Here is a 23195-nt window from a genome sequence, read left to right as displayed (position 1 = left end):
TGTGTGTATAGATATGTTTGTGCCTAAAAATACACTTTTTAAAAAATCATCTTATCCAGTTGTCACTATATAATGATAAAAAATTTCTTTCTGAGACTTCATGAACCAAAACACGGAAGTGTGACAAATTAACTCAAATTATGCAACCACTCTGGAATTCCCATAAACATTAAAACAGTATGTGGTAGCAGATTTTTTTTTTTTTGAACAAGAGCTGCTCAGTCTAGTTCTGAAGCAGTTGGTGAAGCATTTGCTAACAGCAGGGCCTTATGCTGCTTGATCCAGTTTTGCCTATGTGGCAGCTATAGATATTCCAGACTAAAGATCAGATATTTATTTCTCATTCGTTTCCACTGAGAGAAGTCTGAAATGGGCCCTTGTATTTGTACTTAGTCCAGTAGTGGAAGAGAATAAAAACAGAAGCCTAATTCTCTGGCATGCTTCCTGCACCCAAATGCAACAAGAATGAAGATGTGGAGCTCTTCAAGTGGGAATGGTTGTGGTTTTCTTTCCTGAAAAACACCCCAACCCAACCACAAATAATGGACACAAGGCAGAGAAATAATATGCTGAAAAGTTAAAAACAAAACACATACCCTGCACAGGCAACAGAGAAAAAAACATGCTTCCCTTTGAAAATTTATTTTGCTGTTGGGTCGTTAACAGCTGACAACTGCAGCATTTGCTTACTGTAGTCACCAATGAAATTACCTGGCTGTGCCATTTTTGAGTGAAAAGGAGACTTTTTTTCAGGCCAAAGAAAATCCCTCAAGAGGGATTGGAAATTCTTTGTGAACTGTAATTTTTTTCATGTACCCATTTTGTGTTTGTTTTACAACTTCTTTTTTAATTAACCTTTTTTAATTGATGAAATCAGCACAACACAATTCTTATGATATGAAGATAATTATTTTAAGAGGTGCATTGATATACATTATCTCATTGTAAAAGGAAACATGAAGCCATGCCAAATGTCTTTGGATTATAATTCTGGCATAGTTTAACAATACAATAAATTTAGATTCCAAAGTTTCTGCAATTGTATAAAAATATCATTGTCACCTAATGTTAAGGCAGAAATTTCCAGTTTAGCTGTGTAGAGTCTGCATTTATGATTTTCCAGGAATTGTTTGTCTCCTTGTTGGTAGTGTAAACCCAATATGATGGGATTGAGCCTCTAGCTCAGTTAATGAGCTTAATGTTCAAATGTGTTTCAACTTAATGCTGAAATTTGTGTAGTCCTGGGTTGCCCAATACCGTGGCCTACTTCTAGGTAAAATTATAAATCCTACAGCTCTTTCAGAGGATTGGGTCTTGACTGCTGAAATTATTCTACTTGGCTGACAGATTTTCAGTCTTTTCTTTCAACCTCTTTTCTGTTGGAAACTGTGAAATATAACCAAGTCCACAGGAGATCTGTACAGTGCATGTATTACTCCACTGTTTCTACTTCCCAGATTTCATTCTCTTCAGTAAACTAAACATTTTTCACTACAGAAAAAAAACCAAACAGTGCTTTACAGAACACATATAGTTTCAATTTTTATCAATTTAGAGCCAGGGAAAGGTAAATTGAAATGGCTTTTGCATACTTGTCACAATTTTCTATTTAGTTTCCAAGAGGATCCCAAGCTGAAAGAGAAAGCAGGTTAACTGGACACCGAAACGTAATCCTGCTTCACTTTTTTCTGCATGCCTTTGTAATTTCATCATACAGATTTATGATACTCATGCTCTTGACAACCAGTTTTAAAATTCATTCCTCAGTTTTCATTTTGATGATAAAAATGAAGGAAAATTTATTGTTTTGTTTGTGAATCAGATTCACTTATGACAAAATGTGTTTTAGCTCAGAAAATGAAGCCCAGCAAAGTATCATCTACTAAACATATCATCTAAATGTTAAATGCCTCAGTGTACACCAGATCTAAAATGAGATTGCATAAAAATAGGTTTTCTTTTCAAAGCACACACTGCTTGACTGTTTTCTTTATACAAAGTGCTCCAGTAGCTACCTTTCTCTTTCTAGAGTTTCCTACATTCCATAGGAATTTCTTCCATTCCTTAAATTGATCAATGGAGTTACTGTTTGATTTACAGCAGACTTGATTCACAGTTTGTGAAAGATGTTTTTCTAGGTGCAGATCTGTTAAAAAAAAAGAGCCACTGCCATGTTTAAAATATTTTTTAAATTTTTTTAAAGCTTTTGTGAAGCTCCACTTCATTTGCCCCCAGCATGCTAATGGTTGTAAGAAGCTGTGAGGAGCAAAAATATTTATTTTAGAATCACATTTAATAACTCTCAGATTTTTAAGCACAGATTTTGCAAATCACATTTAGAAGCACTCAGAATTCTGTGCTTATTTAATATACCCTCCATGCACACATTTCACAACAAATTGTTTTCTAAAGCCAGTGAAATGAGTAGATAATGTAGAAATATTTGATAAAAGAATTAAAGTAACCTCTTTAAATAATGACATCATTCATGTACCTAAAATGTAAGTCTATTTTTCATTCCTATCTCTTCAGTGCTGACACTAGAACTGCTGAAGATAATAAAACCAGACACTTCTTGCCACTGAGCATAAACCCTCCTAACACAAACTGGAGTCCAGTGTTATATCAGGGAGGAATGGAGTAACAGCATGCACAGGGGAGGATGACATTGCCAGCACTGCTTTGCAGGATCACCTTCCCAAGAAACATGATGTTTTGCTTTCAGGTGCCAGGTTATAGGGAATGCCATGTGTATAAACCTATTAGGAAGGTTAAAATACTTATCTCTAAGTAGTTCCATCACATCTAGGAAGTTCAAGGCTAACCAGGCTAAGCCAAAGCTGGTTTGATCTAATAATGATCGTAATTTGAATGGAAAATTGGAATAGATGGTCTTGAGAGGTCCTTTCCTTCCAATCTGTATTTCCATTATTTTGTTTTACAGGTAGAAAAGAATCTTTTGTAGCTGCCATTACTCACTGATAGGTCACTGTGAATATCACTGGGATTTTAGAGAGGACTAGGAGGCAACAACTCCACTATGAGAATGCTGAGATCATATAGCATAAACTGTGTTGCATGCCTTTGAACATGCTCTGTTGACTTTCTAAGGAAGTAACAAGACTTCAGAAAAATCCTGGTGGAGCAAAAGAGTGGTAAACAGCATTTCTTTTGAAGAAACCTTTAGAAAAAGGTTTATAGAGAAACCTAGAGAAGTGTGGTGGTGAGAGGGAGCTGTAAGCAACAAATGCTAGGAAATGGGGTGGATAGGGATTAAAGTAAAAATGAAACCTGGAAGATGTCACAGTCTCCTGGAGTGCTGTGAAAATCCAGGCATGGTAAATGCCAAGGCTACAAACACCTAAACATTCATATGGCTCTGCTTGCCAAGTATTTTCCCTCCTAATAATTTATATGAACACAATCCTGGAAAGTGTAGAAGAGCAGCCTCCCAAGTTCTGTTTCTGTCAGTTGCAGAAGATATGGGACATTTTCAAGGTTTCATTAGGGTGGAGGATGGTGTTTTTTAGACTGGATCAGAATGGCACTTAGGGATGTGCCTTTTGGGACATCACCCCACAGATGTGAGTACCTGTTTCTAAAAGCAGGGACATACTCAAATACTCTCCTGAACTATGGCTGTGCTGTCTTCTTATTCATGACAATCTCATTATTAGAAAAGTAATGTGAAATTTCCAAAACAAATCCCTGGCAATCAAAACTAATGGTGTATTTAAAAGTCTGAGCATCCTGGTGCTTTTAAAAAGATGATAAAGTTTTCCTCTGTTACCTGGTGATATCCTCACTGGTCCTGGAAACACAGTTTTGTATTTTTGGGCTAAATTTATGTTAAATTCACATCCCCCTGAAGGTTCTCAGAGTTAGAGCAAAAGCATCCTATACAAGATAATTACTCTGAAAATTAACAGATGTCCTACTGATAAGCAGTAGTAACTCCCACAAAAGTAAAGCTAATGGCTTTAAAGAATTTTTTGTATAAAATGGAATGAAAAAGCACCTTTGTGTGAGGAATTACTAAAACAGATATTTCTTAGACACAGACAGCTCTGTGATACTGGGGAGTAGCAGACCTAGCTGTCACTGTGCTTCTTACAGAACTGATTTATCCTTGTGTAATTCTTTAATCTGACTGCAACCAGTAGGAAGTCAGACTTTCATTTCATCACTCATCATACACACTGTGGAATGGATCATATAATGGAAAATATTTTCCATGCAGCAGGGAGGGTTTTTTTATAATTAACATGCTTGATATGGCTGTATATGCTAACAGCAGTCTAAGTGATACAATCCAGAACATTTTGCAGAAACAAATCAAGACAGGCTTTAATAGCATTTATGTTAGCTTTTCTTTCACAAATATTATTATTTTAGAAGGACTGCGGAGTATTTTTTTCTCTTGTCTTGTTAACGGTGATGTGTCTATCAACCAACTCACCAATGTTAAATTTACTAAATGATCAGGGATTTTTGCTGGTATATGAGAAATAATCTTGGAGAACTATGATCTCAAAAGCCCCAGAATAGACAGCTTCTGTCACCTGTAACATATAAAATAAAAATGAGCAGGTGACCAAGAAAATACTTTTTAAAAGAACTGTGGATGTTTTAATCCTTAAAACAGGATTAAAGAAAGCACACGGAGAATGTGGAGGAAGAAAATTAAACAAATGAGGCAAATATTACAGAAATAAATACATGCTCTTAAACTAACAACTCACAGAACTCCTGAAGAATCTTACTGAAAACACTGCGAAGTATTATTCCAAGCAAGTCTGGATATTACAATACTCTGACTACTTTTGCATTTTAAGCATATATTGTAGTTTTTAAAAAGCCAGCAGTGAGCCTAGCAAATGTATAGCAAAACAACTTGGCAAGAATTTACCTTTTTGAGGTAAACCAGACTGCATGTCAGCACCCACCCCTGAGCTACTAGGATTTACTATGGAACTTAACATATTGCAAATGAGAGACAGAGGCTCTGTGAGGTGTCTCAATGTCTGACTGTGGTATGATTTTTCAAAATTTATTTTTATACAGGTCAGAGGCAGAATATCATAGAGTCATAGAATGGTTTGGTCTGGAAGGAACCTTAAAGATCCTCTAGTTCCAAATCTCCTGCTATGGGCAAGGACACCTTCCACTAGACCAGGCTACTCAAAGCTCTGTCCAGCCTGGGCTTGAACACTTCCAGGGATGGGGCATCCACAGCTCCTCTGGGCAACTGTTCCAGTGTTTCACCACCCCCACAGAGAAGAATTTCTTCCTAATATGTAATCTAAACCTACCCTCTTTTAGGTTAAAGCCATTTTCCCATGTCCTAAAACTAAGTGCATTTGTAAAAAGTCACTCTTCAGCTCTTTTATAAGCTGCCTCAAGGTACTGGAAGGCGCCATAAAATCTTCTCTCTTCTTCAGTCTGGACAGCCCAAATTTTCTCAGTCAGTCTTCGCAGGAGCAGCGCTCCATCCCTCTGATCACCCTCATGGCCCTCTTCAGGACACACCCAAGAAGGTCTATGTCTTTCTCATGCTCCATTTTCTATTTTTGAGTATTCTGATTGATTATAGACTGTGGTGAAATGACTGAAACACTGAGAGTGGCTTGCCTTTGGTCTGTGTATTTTTTATCTTATTTTATTCCCCTTTGATTACCTGCTTGCTATATAACTTCTTTTAACAAAGACAGCAATAACAATATTCAAACATCCTGCCCAGGCTTTCTGAATCAAACTCTATGGCCATTATAGTGTTAAAGAAAAAAAAAAGATATGGAATTTGCAGTACATGGCACATTTATCTCTTTTGAATGCAATTAAAATTGTTTATACAACTTTTTACACAGTGTAGAAAGAAAAATCAGCTCTTAATTCTTCCAGTTATTTCACACTTCCCAGATAAGTCAGCTAAGGGAGACAGATAATGACATCTTACAGACTTTTGGTTATCTTTATGCTTATTATTAATAAAACACAAGTATTTTCATTGCAGATTATAGAAATATAAAAATTCAGACAAATAAGATTCCTCTCTGATATTTATAAAATCTTTCATTTAAAGCAATTTTTTTCTCCTTTCTTCCTCCAGGCTCAAACTCTTATCAGAACTTCTGGAAACAAAATTTTGCAACAAATTCATGATCTCTCCATATAGATGGTTGAAAATGTTTTCTCTGATTTAGAACTTTTATGAAAGTCCTTTTGATCTCAACAGTTTTCATAAGGTCCCCAGTAATTTTAAAAAAAGTTGCCTTTTTGGAAAAGTGTTCAAAAATTTGTATATGTTCGATACAGCAGGAAATCCATATTAATCAATGGAATTAATAGCAATTTTTATAAAGCACTCAGAATTCTGTTGGACAACCACTAATTGCTGTGCAATGAAGCCATCTTCCAAAGGGTCTTGACACAAATTTTGTCAAGACTATTCCAGTGTCTACTGGACATTTCCAGCTCAAACACAGAATGACTGAACACTCATTACTCATATATTGTAACAGTTTGGTCACATCCCGGTCACTAATTAGCAAAGTTGGAAATAAAACTGGCAACATTCAGTAAATTCCACCCACCCTTACCCATTCCTCTGTGCAGTTTCTGTTTTCAGGGCAGTGCTGTGTCTTCATGATGCTACTTTGGCTTTATCATACCATGTGCTGGTTTAGGATCCAAGCTTGCAGAAAGCAGCAAAGATTTCAACCCCTCTGGTTCCAGTTTTCCATTGCTTTTGTATTCATTTCAGCATCCTGAATTTTCATCTCCAACAGTAAATACCACATAGACTATTCCCCGTTGTTCGGGTCCACAGCTCTGATTTTTTTTCCTAATTGATCTAAGGAGGATTTTCATAATGAAGTGAGTTTTTTAAAAAGCCTACTGATTAAAGATTTTCAGAAAACATGTTAGTGCCAATGAACTACTGCCAAAATACAATCATGCTGCTTTTGATGGGTCTGGCATACCATGTAAAATCAGATGCCAAACATAAAATTGTAACTGATTTTTTCAGTATCTCAAGTTCAAGGCTTCAGGGCAGTTCCATAATACAGAAATCCCCATTTTGTGACTGACAGAGCATTAGGAGCTGGACTCTCCAGAACCACAAATGAACTGGGAGATGTTGGAACGTTTACCAGGGTTAGTAAAATTTCATATCTTAGTGAGTAAGTGTGGGAAAATTGTTAAGAAAATGTCGAACTTTCACATTACATTTAAAAACCACAAATTATTATTGCTATTGTAATTTTTAAGAGTGTCATAAATGCCTAAGAAAACCAGATGTTGACTTTATCTAGAGCTAAATCTATAGAAAGCAGATTCTGCAGTCCAGTGTCATTTCTGCAGTCTTTCTGTAGTGAAACTTTTAAGTGGGGAAAGCATAAACCTTTTTAAGGAAGGCAAAGGTACAAGTTAAAAACCCTTATTGTATTTAAGCACAGCAGGTTTCCCTTGGCCTTGGCATAGTTTCAAATGCAAGGATATATCCAGCAGCAATTGGACCAAATTTGGTCTGCAGTGGAAGCAAAAGAGGTAAATAAAATCCTCAGCACAGCCTCAGCAGGTGCCAGCTGTTTTTCTGCACATCGTGAGTCACACTCTGTCAGCAACAAAGAAAGCACCCTCTTGCTATCTCACAGGACATCTGCTTGTTTCAGTCTTCAGTGGTGGCTGGTGCCCAAGTCAGAGTAAAAGAAAATGAGTAATTATGGAATAGACTGCCCATTGGGAAAATTAATCCTTTAAATCTTGCAAAATCTTGCACCTTTTACTGGTCAGCTTGTTCCTGGAGAAACAAGAGCTGTATTCCTTCCATGCTTTAAAAAAAAGAGTCCTTGTTCTATAAAAACATCCTTTAAAGAGAAGTCATGCCCTCACATGAGCTGTAGCATCTAGCTCATCCAAATTAATGTTCATTTCCTTTAGTAGTAGTTAGAGACCACCTGCTGCAACCAAAAAATATTAGAAGTTGACAGATATCCAAAGGCAGTTTTCTCTCATTAATCTCTGTGGATCAATGGCTGCCCTCTGTGTCAGGCTTGTGTATTTTCACTCTGGGTACACGGAGCACCTCCCCTCACAAATGTGTTGGTTTATGGCCAGGCGTCAGAGCTGTTACAAAAATGCTTAAGAAAATAAAATTACTTTCTCTACACAATACATTGCAATCGACTTTCTGGAGAAGAGCTACATTCAACTACTGCAAAACTGCCTTCACTTGGCTGAGATTCAAAATAATCAGGCAAAAAAGAAGCCAGTAACAATACTGAGTTCAGAAAGCAGAGGACAGTTTCTTTTGAAATGATCCAGACTTCAAAGTGTCAATGTTCTGCATACACAGAACTGTATGTTTGAACAGTTGGCTGTAGCATAAAGTGCTTTAATGTAGAGAAAGAGAAGGCTGGAAGCAGTTATAAATAGCAATTTCTCTCTGAACAATATGGCCATTCCCATATGCTATTCTTAATGTACAGTTTAAAAAATGACAGTTAAAATGGATTTGGTCAGTACTCTTGGCATGAAAAAAAGACACCATGAGCACAGTTAAAACTTATCTCTGAAATACATCAGGTTTTGCTGTTACAAGGCCACTGGGTTTTGTCAGACAGAGTAAAGAAGACTTCAAACCATCTTTTTTTTTCTTGTCTGCCAAAGAAGGAGGCTCTCAAGGAGCACATGCCATTGCATCTCTCAAATTTCTACTGTTGGTCATATTAAAATAACAGATATGAGGCAGCAAAACTAAAATCAAATTATTTTTAATAAGAAGGCAACATGGTTTTCTCTGGGCAAAATATCATGGATCTAGGGGTATGCTATGGTACCACAAAATCATTATAAGCTGCACACAGGTCTTTCTAGGTCTTCTTGTTGGAAGTTATTATATTGGTTACTACATTAATTATTAATTTCAATAGTTAAAATGGCATTGAAAATTCAGAAAAATATCTGGTTCTCTCCTTTGGCAAACAGGCATATTTTTTCTCAGTGTGTAAGCATAAATAGACCTGTATGATGGAGCAGGGAATCCCAAGACCCAGAAAGATTTCATAACATCATTATCATCATGATCATCATCATGATCATCATCATCGTCAATGACAGAGTAACTTCTGGCTGTGAAAAAGAGGGCATTTTGCATGGTGACGTCTCTAAGTTTTTCAATCTCCAAATCACACAATGCCTCTGGGGCTCTGCCCTGAACCACAAACCCTCTCAAACCTTCCTCCACACCCCGGGTGAGACAAAGTTCAAACAGTACAGAGTTCAAAATGCTTCAGGGGTATCTCACTGGACCATCTCTTAGGGCTTGGATTCACACCATTCTGCCATTTCTATCTGACAGGAATTGCTGCTGGCACCATTGCTTCTCTGCAACAAAGACACATAACAGGCACAGATTGATAATAAGGCAACACCCTGAACTGAAAGTCTGGATCAAAAAGTCATGCAGTGTAACTACCATTCTCTTCGAGACAATTTTAGACACCATCAAGAAGGTAATAATTTCAGCTGCAGTAAAAGCCAGGAAGTCCTTTTTTTATTCTGTGTCCAGACAGGAAACCAAGACAGTGCTCTCTACTATATATTAAACTCTGAAGACAAGTCAGTAACAGAGAGGTTCACTTCCAGAGCAGGGACAGAATCTTCTTCGCTCTGTGACAGTGCAGATCTCATGCATTTGATATTTCCTGTAAAAAAGCAGTTCTAAGAAGCCACAGCAGGGCTTTCCCTCACTTCTTCCTTTAGCAGTTGCCTTTAAACTGAGGATCTTGCCTTTGGTCCGTGCCTGTGCTATGTTGCAGCTGGCTAGTCCATGTCCAGCCATGAGTCCTGCTGAGTCAGAACCAGAGCTTTACCCAAAACCTCGATTTCTGGCTTGGCTTTCTGGCCTCCTCATCGCTTGCACTTTTGCAATGATACAGACTCTTGGCTGAGCTTGGCTGCCATCAACAAACCTACTCTGATCATTTTGCTTTCTTTCTGTGGAACAGTGTCCTTGCTGGTGAGGTCACTTACTCAGATGTTTGGCTTCCTGCTCCCTGACCGCTGCAGAGCAGCCTGCCTTTGGTGCTCTCTGACAGCCTACACCTGCTACCAAGAAAATGAAAGCTACAGTAACATCTTCCCTAGTTTATATTTAGAGCATACATATATTCATGACATGGCTTTAAAATGAAGAAAAACTATATATATATATATATATATATATATATATATATATATATATGTATATATATTCTTGTAATAGGGTCAAATTTTTCTTGTATCTAGGGAAACATATGATGTATAATCAGATTAAGAAGAAGAAACAAAGAATTTTTTAAGTGCAGTAATTTGTAGTCTTCAAAGACTGAATTCTGCCAACTAATTCTTTGTAAGATTACATCTGTAAAACTTTATATAGTGAGAAATACACATAAGAATTTATTAGTGATTTATATCACAAGTAACCCAGGCCCAAGTCTCTTCCAGCAGACTGATTTCCCATTAGGGAAGAACACAGATATTTGCTTCTGAGCTGAAATTAAGAGAAAGCAGTATTGACAATGATTGTACAATTGTGCTAGGTTTTACTGCATTTTATGAATTTTTGGCCTCTAATGGAAGAAATAAGTGTTTGTTTTCCTGATCTTGCAGCATACTCTTTGGTTTGAGAAGTACTTCTTGAAATCAGAGACTTCCCTTTTTATATTGAGAGTTTACCTTGTTCATTAGTGGAAGGACAATAATTCAGGAGCAAATGCCATCACAGCCACAACAATAACAGGTTTGTTTGTATTAATGTAGAGGTACAGTGTGTCACAAACAGCTGAAGGTTGTGACTATAGTCACTGTGACAGGGTCCTTCTGAGGCTGGGTGCAAACAGCTTCAGAGAAGGACAGACCACAGAGTTTGTGGCCAGTGTAGCCTGCCTGACCATGAGCCCCTGAAAGGTCAGAGAGCAAGAAGGCACCTAAATTTTAAAAACCTTTCACCTCTACTCCCTTGGAAAGGGAGGACAAGAGCATTGTTTAAAGAGCCTCATGATCAGCAGGACCATGAGGAGAGATGAGAAAATCATAAGGTTACAGTAACATATTCCTGTGTTCTGTTCCAAGGTTATTTTCCCAAAAGCATTCTCCAGAACTTCAAAACAAAACGAAATGAGAAACAGAAATGGAAACAGAAAGGGAGGAGAATGAGGGAAATGGAGAATAGAAATGGAGAAAGGGAAAAAGGAAAGGGAAATGAGAAGAGGGGAAGAAGAGAAAAATGAGAAAGAGAAAAATGGAAAATGAAAAAGGCATGTCTTTTGACCTATCTTTAGACAAGCATATAAAGTGGAAAAAGATAATTTCATTCCATATGGATATTAGGTATTAGTATTAACAGCCTCTCATTATTTTAACACGGCTCACGAACAGCAAGGGATTAAAACAGCCAAGCACAATCCAGGTCTTTAGTACTGTATTCACTTTCCTCATCTTTTACTGCCTTTTTCTGTGATCGCATCTCTGAGAATGAGGCTCAGAAACAAATTAATTATGCAAAGCCCAGTTTTAATTTCCCTTTTTAAAAATTACAGGAAAAAACAATTTACAAGAGCCCTGCAAAAGTAATCTAATCCAATCTCCTGCTCAATGCAGGGCTAGCTCCTATCCTGAGGAATAATGTTGCCAGGAGCCTTATCTAGAAAAGTTTAGGATACTTGTAAGAATGGAAATTCCACAAACCCTCTCACCAATTTCTTCCAGAATTTAACTGCTGCCATAGTTAAGATTTTTTTTTCCATGTGTTCAATCAAAATTTCCATTGTTGCACCTTTTGACTACTTATTCTGACTAACTTATTATTTTGCTCTGTTTTATTATCCAAGAAGAGTCTGCTTCTGCTGTCTCTACCACCATTCAAATAGTGATGACAAGGACCACATCATCACCTTCCCAGGAGTGGAAACTTCTTGAGGTACAGGGTGGCTGAAGTTGTTAAGAGAGACACCTAGGATCTACAAGTCAACAATAATAGAAAATTGTACAGGAACAGCTGACAAAATGTGGATATACCAATAAAGAGAGAGTGAGAGAGAGGACATCAAAAATAAGTGCTTTACACTGCAGGCTATTCTAGCTGCTTAACAAAATCTTCATCTTCAGATGAAGAATGCCTTAATTTTCTAAACTGCGGCAAGGCAGGTACAGTTTGGGAAATCCACAGATACGTGCATGTGACCCTCAATCTTTAGGTTTCCCTTACAACTTATGTGATTTATTTTCAGGAAAGTGGCAGCTGAGAACTCTTTGTTTCATGACCATTACAGAGGTGGAGAACCATCTAAAGCCTGTCAAACTGATCCACTCACACTTCAGGACAGATACAGGCATTATGACCAAGTTCCTCTCTGATCCTTGTGCAGATGCAAGAGGATGTGGAGACCTCACAGTCTCTTTTGGTTTCAAAATGAAAAGTTTGCTCCTTCTACATACTGTGAATCAAAAATGGAAAGGCCAAAGGAAGTTGGAGGCACAGTTGTCACAGCTTCCTCACTAAGGAAATAAACATTACCTGTCAACTACTTTGATGATGGTGAAATTCTAACAGACTGTTCCACATGAATTTTTCTTCATGGTTTCAGTCTGCATTGTTTGTGTTGCACTGATCTAAGTTTAGAGATTTATCCAGGAAGAAAACACAACTGAGCTAAGTTTCCAGACACAGGAAAACCTTTTGTTCATATCAGATAAACATATCACACAGGGATAGTTAATATTTCCAAAATTCTTCAATGTATGGCTATGGTACTGTAATTGCACACAGAACAGAGGACAGCACAAGGTGTTCATGCAGATAGTCTTGCTTTCCCCATAGTTGTTTTAGGCATTTGTACCAAATAATGTATTTACTATGAAGTTTTGTTCTGCTGACTGTATAGCAGCCAAAAGAGACAGTAGCTTCTTCTGAATGCTCTTTATGGAAATTCTGCAGTGTGTCTGGAAACAATATGTCTTGGAATAGGACACTTAAGATACGAGTAGCTTCAGTCTATCAGAGGGCTCATAAACAAGTATTCATTTAACACTTGTACTGTAAATACTCGGGAGTGTCTGCATTAACTCCTAGTTGGAGAAGCAGTTTTATCCCCACTTCTTTTTTTAATGAAAACTTCTTTGTTGAACAAGTCAAAGCTCACGTGGGCAAAGCAGTAGCAGAGTTGCCACAATTCCATTCTGTCTTTTGAAATTCTATAAGAGGAGTTTTAAAAAGGAGCTACAATACTTCAGGTCACCAGTGGTTTGTTTATTTTTCCACTGAGAAAGCGTCCTTGAAATTTTATGAATGTTTGCACTTACACTGAACACCACCCCCACTCCCCGACTCATCATATCTCTGGACCAGGAAGTTGCCACGTGGTACTCATTTGGCAGATTTGCATCTCATGATAGAGATACATTTCCCTATAAATCCATCAGAAAATTACTAAACCCTACACCCCCAAAACTCCCCAGAAAACCCAACACACAAGAAACCAACAAGATATATACATGTAGAATCAAAGCCTTGATTATATTATAAGGCCACCTTATTTACACTTTGAGTTTAGTCAAGTATTGTTTGGTAAAAACAAACGGAGCTATACACTAAGATGACATCCTCTATAGAACACTAAAAACTAAAACTCTTTCAGATAAGTGTTTTTACATTAATACCATTTCACTACAATAACTAACAGGCTATTTTGATCAAGAGCCAGATTTTTTCAGCTGAGAAAACTTTCAAAACTTGTATGTGTTTTATACCTTTCCTGTAATCGCATGTGAAAGAAACTAAAGACAGAAAATAAAAAAAAAAAAAACAGGAAAATCAAACCATGTGTGTTAAACCACATTCGTGGCTAGCCTGAACAGGATGAAATGTTTGCTTGTTTTTTACTGTGAGAAGCATGAAAGGGTTCGAGTCATGTATCCCCATACCCACAAACACCGCAAAGTGGCAGCACTACTGAGGAGCATTCACTGCAGATGAGTGGTTCTGCCTTACCAAGTCAGGAGCTGAGCTGGTTTGGCACAGAGTGTTGTAACAGATGGAACTGGAACAGCCTTTGGAAAGTTGAAGACTAAGAAAAGCTGAGACTTTGGCCCTCTGAGAATAAAAAAGCATCACATTCACAGAAGTGATGCGGTGTATTAAATTAGTCCATAGCTAACCAAAGCGGGTTGGTGGAAGTAAAAATCCTTACTGTGGGAAGATGCTGCTCCCTCACACCTCCCTCTGTGAGGCAGCCAATGCACTGGTAAGAAGGATTCCTGATCAATAGATATTTTGGTGTTAGGAATTCCAAATATGAGAAGATTCCTAGAAAAGCCTTAGGTTTTGCATAATTTTCCCCTCAGTTTGCTTTGTAGACCACCATGTACACATTAATGCCTAATAATTACTCAAGCTGCCAGCACATTTGTTTCAATTATCTACAACAACTCTTTTACACCTGAAGATTTACCTTCTCGTGCAACATGACAGTGCTGAGCCACAAGTCTTTTGTGGGACAGAAAGAAACACATGGACAGGCAGCAACAACCCTTAGTTTAATATATTTCAAGAAATGTTGTACCTGCAGTGTGTGCTTGACAGCTGTTAGTTATCAAATTAAGACATCAAACATACTATGATACAGTGTATATGCATTATGATGGGGAAGAAAGGGCTTGATTCATACTGTCACCTGGTTCTTTGGTAGGGTCAAAGAAGAGAAGAGAACACATTTAGAAAAGCTACACAGTTCTTCTCCTACCCCAAACAGATCTGCTCTTTCTAGCTGCCTGTTCTTCCTATGAGCATGGCTCACAGCTCAAGTTGTAAAATTTTTGATGGGACTGCTCCTGATTATGGGAACCTGAGATGTTCAGGGTTCAGTCTATCACATCACCCATGTTGTGAATAAAGATGTTCAGGGGTGTTGGTGTCAACATGCACCGCAGGGTAGCACACTGATGGAGTGTATTACCCCAGTATCTGCACTCCATACCACTGATTGCACCCCTTCAAGCACGTGTAGGTCAGGCTGCTGCCAATGCACATCACTGCCCACTCATCTCGGCCTTACTTCAAGAGTTTATCTACGTGGATGTTACAGGAGACAGTGCTGGAAGTCTTACACAGGACCACCAATATCAGGTCTTTTTGGGCTGGTTATATCATGGCTGAAGGCCATGAGACTACTAGGGCAAGACGTTCCCCTTCCCAGTTATGTGCTCACTTCTCCTGATTGCTTCGTTCTGACTAGAACGGCTTCCACAGTGTGCTCCCACACCTTCCCAGGAGCTGAGGTCAGCTGCTCAGACTGCAGATCCCCAGGTCCTGCTCCTTGCTCTTCTTGAAAATAGGAGTGATGTTGGGTTTCTTCCCACCCATAGGATCTTGATCTGATCACCACAGACCCATTTCATTTTGCAGCAGATCCACGTTTTCTCTAATCTTCTTTTTGCTGCTGGTATACCTGTAAAAGGCTTTCTTGTTGCTCTTCTCTTCCCTTGATAAATTTAATTCCAAATGGGTTTTGACTTTCCTGAGCTCATCCCCATACTCTCAGGCTGAGTCTCTATATTTTTGCCATGCCACCTGACCCTGTTTCCAGCTCTCTTATGTTTCATTTTACTGTTTGAATTTACTTATATGAAATATCACCAGAGATGAACTAGAGCTTTGATGTCACACAGGTTTATGTTCTGAAACTGTTTTTCAGCAAACCCCAGTTAAAGGCTATTCAAAATATCCACAGCTTGTAGGAAATTTTGAAGCACATCTTGGAGCACTATTCTTTTCTCTCAAGAGTCATAAACTTACTCTTTAGCAGGCAGCACAAAATTAAAATTATTTCTAGGTGGATTCTGTTCTCCTTGAGTTAGGTTATGTGCATCACTTGTAAGAAGGGCAGTGGTTATAAAATGCAGTGAGTAATGACAGATGTTATAATGCCCTCTTAGTCACCAACCACCAAAAAAAATACAGAGAAAATCAAAAGCTATATTCAGCTTTCCAAAGAAGCAGGGCCAGACAGCATGACTATGTATGGAACTCTGATTTCACAGTTCAGAGGAACATATGTCACAAATAGGGCTGGAAGTTAATCCTACCTGAGCAGTTATAAATTATTGCAGTAACTCTTCACAGCAACAAGTGGATTCAGTGGCAGCAGAGGAGGTAGATTCAGAGTCATAAGACCCAAGAGGTTCTCAAATATAGAATGAACTGGCTGAAGTCCTTACTTGTTAATATTATTTCTTCTGTACCAAAGATGAAGCAAAAGACCCATGAGATGGGACAGTTCATATTCAAATTTCATTGCTGAATCACTGATACCAGATTTAGGCTTCTGGCAATTGAATGTTTGGAATAAAACACATTTGAGTGCCTCCAGAAAACCCTGGTTCTTCTCAGAACCCTTTGAGAAACCTTGGTACAGACCTCAGTTCTTCTTAGTCTGGGCTGCAAGTCAGACACAATTGATTTAAAATACTGCAATTCTTTTTCAGGACATATTCATATTCTGACAGTTGTTTTTTCCAAGGCTTTCTGACCAGAAAGTATCCTGAATTATACATCTGTCATTTCATGCTGCTCATATGCAAATACATTAAAACTGAGGTTTGCTCATTTTCCTCATTCTTTAGGAGAATTCTACCTGCATTTGACTCTCTGCAACATCTGTGAATTATTAGGTTTGGGAGAAGGAGCTGCTAGAAATGGGAAGGATTTATGAAGAGAATCAACCTCAGTCTAAATTGCTGGTTGATTTTGTTGTTTTATGAACCTGCTGTAATTGTGTGGGTTGGCCAAATGGGAAAAGATTGTTTGAGGAGTTAAAATTAATGATGATAAATAGATCTCTCTCTCTGTATTTAAGACACATTCCCTTAAATAGTTACTATTAATGACAGCCAAAATAAAGCAATCAGATTTCACTAAACTGTAAAACTTACTGTCTTTCTAGCGAAGGCACACTTGCATAAATTGGCAAAACTACTGCATAAATTTGATCAAATGTGAGTTACCACTACAAGAAAAACCAAACTGAACCATGGCTAACACAGCAAAGGAAAGAGGAAGAAATCACAGCCAAAGTGACAGGCAGCCTCCAAAACAAGCATTTGATCTCATAATTAACATGTTAGAAGAAGAAATATGTTCTTTGGAACCCTTTGAATACACCAAACATAAGTAATGCAGTCAAATCTTTCCTCCTGATGCTCCTTTACTGAAATCATCCTTCAAATCTAAATGCAAGTGGCAAATGCAAGCACAAATGGGATTTTGAGTTCTATTCAAGATCATGGAAACAACTGCTTACTCCAGACTTCCAGTGTGCCCAAGGACGCCTCCAGAGAGGAAATGAAGACAGTTATTATAACACTATATCCACCCCAGCTGGTTTCCTTTTCTGACGCCTCAAAAAAAAAGCTAAGAAACATCTTCTGTTGCCTGGTGAAGCTGCTTAGGGAGCATGTAGTTTATTGTCCTAGAGAATTAACATGCAGAGAGTGTTACAGAGAAAAAGAATCCATTTAGAAAAGTGATAAAATGGAACAAATTTTCCAAGTCAGGTTTGTTCTACTGGTGTTATCCATCTCTTCAGCTACTGAAAGAGATGACCCCAACTGAAACCAACTGATTTTCTATTGTAAATTACTATGTTTTGCATGGAAAGGCCTTTTATCAACTATGAAATCAGGCAAGGCTGCACATTAAAAACATGCTCAACAGCTGGTAACAGCTTGAAGACGTGCCTGAAGGATCACAGGGGCTCATTCAATTTAGACTCAATTGCAGTTTGATGATGTCCAAATGCTCAGTCTGGTACAAGAGAATTGCAATGCCATCTGAGTTCTCTTTAAGGAGGACTGTGCTTTATTATCACTGTAATTGTGTCCTGTCTTCAGAAAGAACGGACTGAGCCATCCCCATGGCACGTGTGATTGCACACATCTGACACTCAGAGCATGTACAGTAATTACTTGGTGGAAATAAGATTTTAGATGTATAGACAAGCTTGTTTACACTCGCTATGTCAGTTCGCTGTGAAGAGAAGTTCCGGATTGCTGCTTCTAAGAATCACACCAGTTGATCATCAGCCAATGAAAGTCAATAATTCAGGATTTCTCCATTAAATTCAGCAGGTCGGGAGTGCAAAGTTTATGTCAACAGCCTAATGACAGCCTTTCTGTGTACAGAGGGCCAATGAAAGAGACAAATATTTACTTTATGTAAACTACTGCTAAGCATGTTACTTAGGCCAAGAAAGAGCTGTTCAGCTTGGCTAATAATAAAACCCAGATGTCAATGAGAAATTTGTAAAGCTTCTTTTAGAGATCATAAACATAACATAAACTTGCAGAACCACACACATTTAAACATTTTTTCCTATATTTTTTTAAATGCAGGCACTGATTTGACTGTAACGAACTGAGAAACACTGATAACTGCCTAAATAGCCTAGAAGAATAAATGCCACTTTTGCAAGAAGCTGGAGCAAGTGATTTGGAGGGGTCTATCACTCAAACTTCAGCAGGGTTAACATTGAGATTTTCTAACTTTAGGTCTGTCCACAGTTTGGGAGCCAGCATGTTCAGGGCTGTGCTCTGAGCACCTTCTATTCACTAACTTAATTTGTTTTTGGAGAAGCAAAACATGTTAAAATCAGCCAGGGTAATCAGTGTAAGCTGAGACACATTTTAAGGCATAATTAAGGGCCAAGTACATGCACTGAAAGGCAGTGCCAGATAAGACAGAGCATGCTTTTATGAACAGATAGATGCATGTTTAATTGTCAAGTGAAGAAAAGAGAAGTGATGTAGTGATTCATTAAGACACCAGCATATCTTCAGTCCTCCAGCACAAACCCAACTAGAGTAGGGTACTGTATTCGCATAATTTTTGTGAACATAAGAGAAAAACTGCAAAAGCTGTCCATGGTTCAAATGACACTACATTTGGGTGAAGAGGAGGAAAGTATTTTATTCCTTACCTATTTGCACATTTGTAATGCTACCTGCAGTGAAATGGACTAAAACTTTTCAACAGACATAGGAAAATTCATCATTCTAACTTCACAGAAACTGCTGCGATTTCAGAACTCCTGTTGAGTTTCACTCTGAAGCAAGATCACATTATTTCTTAAAAGTTTTGTAGAAATAATGACCAAATCCCATCAATTTGCAGACCATGCAACTGAATTTTAAAGTTATGAACTAAATATTTCAAAATCTTAAATATTTGTTTTACAACAAGTAATTCATGACTTTAAATATAACTTCTTATGTACTTCCTTTTTTTTAATTTTCTGTTTTATTTTACCACAAGAGCAGTAGCCAGACATTCTAGGACTTGGAAATGAAAGCAACACTTGTACTAAAATAAAAGATCCAACATCTCATAAGTTTACTAAAAAGTTAAACTAGAGCACAGAAGTTCTCAAACAATTTCAAAGATTGTCATCTGAATTTTCCCCTACAACATTCCATCATTCTTTCTTTTCCCCTCCTTTTCTGTGTAGGAAATAATCATAACTAGATAATTTCCTCAAGAGAAACAAGACTTATTCAAAACATTGTTCCTGATAGGAAATTGATTAAAATGTTCTAACTAGTCTTTCTAGTATCTCTCATAAAGCCATGAAAGAGATCAAGACCTCTGCTGGATGTCTGCTGAGGTTTTTCTTTTATTCAGCACCCTCAATCCTGCTCTGCAATTCAGTGCTCCCTGGGGAAAACAAGAAAACAAAGATGGTGAAGGCAAAGATGGCAATTTTTTCTAAACTCTGAGGGTCAGTGCTTTGTTTTCAGGTTTGTAAAAAATAAGTTACCCCTTCCCCATCCCTCAGTGAATAGTTCAATCCCTTAACAATTTTCCTGCCATTATTTAACCAATTCAAGAACATCTCAAGACATTTTTTCCCTTTTGCATGTGGCCAGCACAATGGTTCAGCTGAAGGCACCTGCGCTGTTCCTCCAAAACCACAGTCACTCATTCACAGTTTCTCTTTCATTTAAAGGAATTTAGATATACAAATCTGTGCTATGGGTAGATAGAGCAGAGCTAGGCTCAGAAGATCAGTTCAGCACTATTCACAGGGCTGGAGAATCCTGGAAAGCAGTAACCTAGAAGGAGACAGTGACAAAAAGGACACTGGATGTAGCATACGTTTAGCTGCAAAAGGCCTGAATGCCAGAGAGCCAATTCATCACTCTGTGTCTCCAAACATTTTCATCTTAAATACACAGTTTATTTCTGTGCACTCTACTGCTAAAAAGGAACTGTGAGAAAGGAAAATGAGGTTATTTCTCCAATAGTTAGACTGAAAGATTTAAAGTATGAAACTCTACTCTCCAGTCACATGTAGAATTTATATTTGTCAAGTGTTTGCAGCACCAGAAGGAAAGGAATATTATTCCTGTCTCTGGCATTCAACACCTGATTTCAGAAGATGAAATAATTTAAAACAAGCATCAGGAAAATATGTTTTGTAATGGAAAGCAAAGCATGAGACCCCCCATTATGTCAAGCACTTAAAAATCAGATGTGAAAAAATTTAGTAAACATTTGGGAACAGACAGATGAGTAGGGAATATTAGGCCAAGACAATCATGAAGGAACATATTCCCAGAGCAGCCTCCAAGTCTCCAGTGATCTTAGAACACTTCTCTAACTCCACTTGATCTTCATTCATGGTAAGGTTAGGACCTCTTCCAGCAACAGTAAAATTCTACACTGGAAGAAACTGTCAGAAACAATAGGGATCATCTTTCCTTCTTCTGACATTTGATCTGACTTTCACAGGTAGGATATTTAAAAAAACCCAGGTAGTCAGGTAATAGAAACAAGCAAAGATCCATCCAAAAAAGAAGTTGTGTGTCAAATAAATATTTGCAGTTTTTGTCATTTTACTTGCAGTTCTAATAATTTTCTGTTTATTAACTTGTGTGTCCCAAAATTTGTCTCTCTCCTGTCCAGACCTCCCTCATGCACTGTCATTCATCAGCTCAAGAAAAGCACTTTCACCTGATGCAATAGATCTGCCTCCAATCGGCAGACAATATGTTATACATCAGTCACCATTCAGATATACATTTCTTAATTCTAAGAGCTGGTTTCAGTTTGTTTCCTTAATTAATTACATGTAATATACAGCATTACATATTTCTCATCTGTACCTATAGCATTTTTTAGTGATAACTAATCTGTGCCTTTTTCTCCTACTGAAATAACTACCTGGGGCGTTGGCTTTTGGATGCCAAAGTGTCAGTGATCGATGACAGTGTCAATTAAAAAGGCAAAAACCAATCAGAATAACATGAAAGCCTTCCTGTGTGGTATCTACTTCCCATCAATTCTTTCCAATGCTCCTATCACACAGTTATCTAGAGGTCATTTACATAACAAATTCTAACTCTGTAATAAGAGAGTTAAAAAAGCTTTTTGGTGTAAATGTCATTGTTTCTAATAGCAAAGTAATATGTGAAGCTTTTTCACTTTTCTCAAAATGACATGTAAACTTTTAAGTCAGTGTTCTCTCTCACTAGTTAAATGTGAGGCTATGCCTTCCAGAGATGCTGAGGAATTTGGCTCTGTTACAAGAACGTATGATCTGAAATTACAAAAACACTTTTCACTGAATGTCCACGAAGACTGGACTGGTAAAACTAAACATCTAACTCAAGAGATTAGAAAATCTCAGTTTGTTCAGACTCTTTCCAGGAGAAATCTCTATGCACTGGAACAAGCATCACATCTCTGTCTTTGCACTCACACCATGCCTGGCACATTCCTGCCATGCCCAGAGTGACGCATACATCTATCCTAATTGTAAAAACATTCCATATTCTGAATTTATTTAAAGTACTTTCTGTTAATTATTACATTCTGAAGATATATTGAGAAAGCAGTTATGATAGACTGCCTTAGAACTGGAGAACCAATGCAGTATTTATTTACCCTCACCCAGAATGAATGGGAATTTAAACTCCTAACTCACAGCAGCTTTCCCATATGAAATGATGAACAGTAAGCAGCAGAGAAATGAAGATCTGAAATGGTAGAGTCTCTTTCCATATTAGGAAAGCAAATCTTAAAATTCACACTTACTCTCAGTTTATAAACATGATTTGGAGAAGCCTTACCTTCTATGATCTGAGCTGCTGCACCAGCATGGATTGACAAGCCAAAGAGCAGTAGCAGCAATTCCCAGGTCCACCAGGCATGCCTGGAGCAGGTGTGCCAAAAAAAAAAAGGGGTGGGGGTGGGGGAAGAATGAGACCAAAGAGTGTAACACAGAAACACACGGGGAAAAAAAAGAAAAGTAAAATTTAGAAGCAAGAGTTCTTACCACGAGAGCATTTTCTGAAAGTCAGTTGAAAGAACTTAAGTGAGAAAAAAGTTCAGTGCACATGAGTTTTGTGCTTACGAAAATAAGAAGTTAATAAAAACTGGAGCCTGCTCTTTCTCCTCCAACGTTCAGACACAAGTGGAACAAAGGCAGCACTCAGGCTCTCTGTGTGACTCACTGCAATTCACTGCTCCAGCTCTGAAATCTGACTCCGTGTAGACTTTCCTGTCAGACCACTGCCGAAAACTTCCCACTGTACTTATGGATGGACACCCCTGACTGCTGTACACCGTCCCAGCCCTGTCATTATCCAGCCCTGTCTTCAACTGCTCTGTACCTTGACAGGCAGCACAGCTTCTCCCGCTTCCCCTCCCGCCTCTCCCTCCTGCTCACAACCTCCACTCATCCAATAAAATATGACCTCCAACATCCTTCCATCCAGCGTTACACAGGCAGTGGTACAAATTCTTAGATGGAATGGACATTTCCCCTGCCATTTTAGCCAAACTCTTTCAGAAGCAAGTTTAAAGATATGAGTAGGACAGAGCAGCAGTTAAATGGCAACAAATGCCTGGGATTCACACCTGCATTCTCTTACAGATTTTCTGTCAGCTAGAGAGACATTTTGAGGCACACCCATCTCTGTGACAAGCCAAGTTTAATACTCATATTTACAGAGATTTACACCCTCCATGTAGTTTGAGAGTGTGTCTCTACCTCAGCAGCTGTACATATATGTGTCTTCTATAGAGATCCTGTAGCTGAGCATTTCTAATAGTTTCCATTAAAAGTGTTAATTCACCCTTCCCTCCTAACTCA

The 23195-nt window shown here is 38.1% G+C and overlaps 1 protein-coding gene across 3 annotated transcripts in view; it reads right to left on the bottom strand.

Annotated features, from left to right (window-relative positions):
- The window catches only part of COL15A1 (collagen type XV alpha 1 chain), a 118187-nt gene extending 95486 nt beyond the window's left edge, over positions 1-22701 (bottom strand). For all 3 annotated transcript variants that reach the window (XM_058831388.1, XM_058831390.1, XM_058831389.1), the window contains exons 1-2: positions 22377-22701; positions 22171-22253 (exon numbers count right to left, since the gene is read on the bottom strand). In XM_058831388.1, coding sequence (XP_058687371.1) covers positions 22171-22253; positions 22377-22387 — 94 coding nt within the window. In that variant the 5' untranslated portion in view covers positions 22388-22701. The remainder of the gene's footprint in view (positions 1-22170; positions 22254-22376) is intronic.
- Between the last annotated feature and the right edge of the window lie 494 nt (positions 22702-23195).

The sequence above is a fragment of the Poecile atricapillus genome, chromosome 2, assembly GCF_030490865.1.
Source record: "Poecile atricapillus isolate bPoeAtr1 chromosome 2, bPoeAtr1.hap1, whole genome shotgun sequence".
In the NCBI taxonomy this organism is placed as follows: Eukaryota; Metazoa; Chordata; class Aves; order Passeriformes; family Paridae; genus Poecile; species Poecile atricapillus.
The sequence above is the reverse complement of the archived record's forward strand: the minus strand, read 5'-3'. Positions and strand labels throughout refer to the sequence as shown.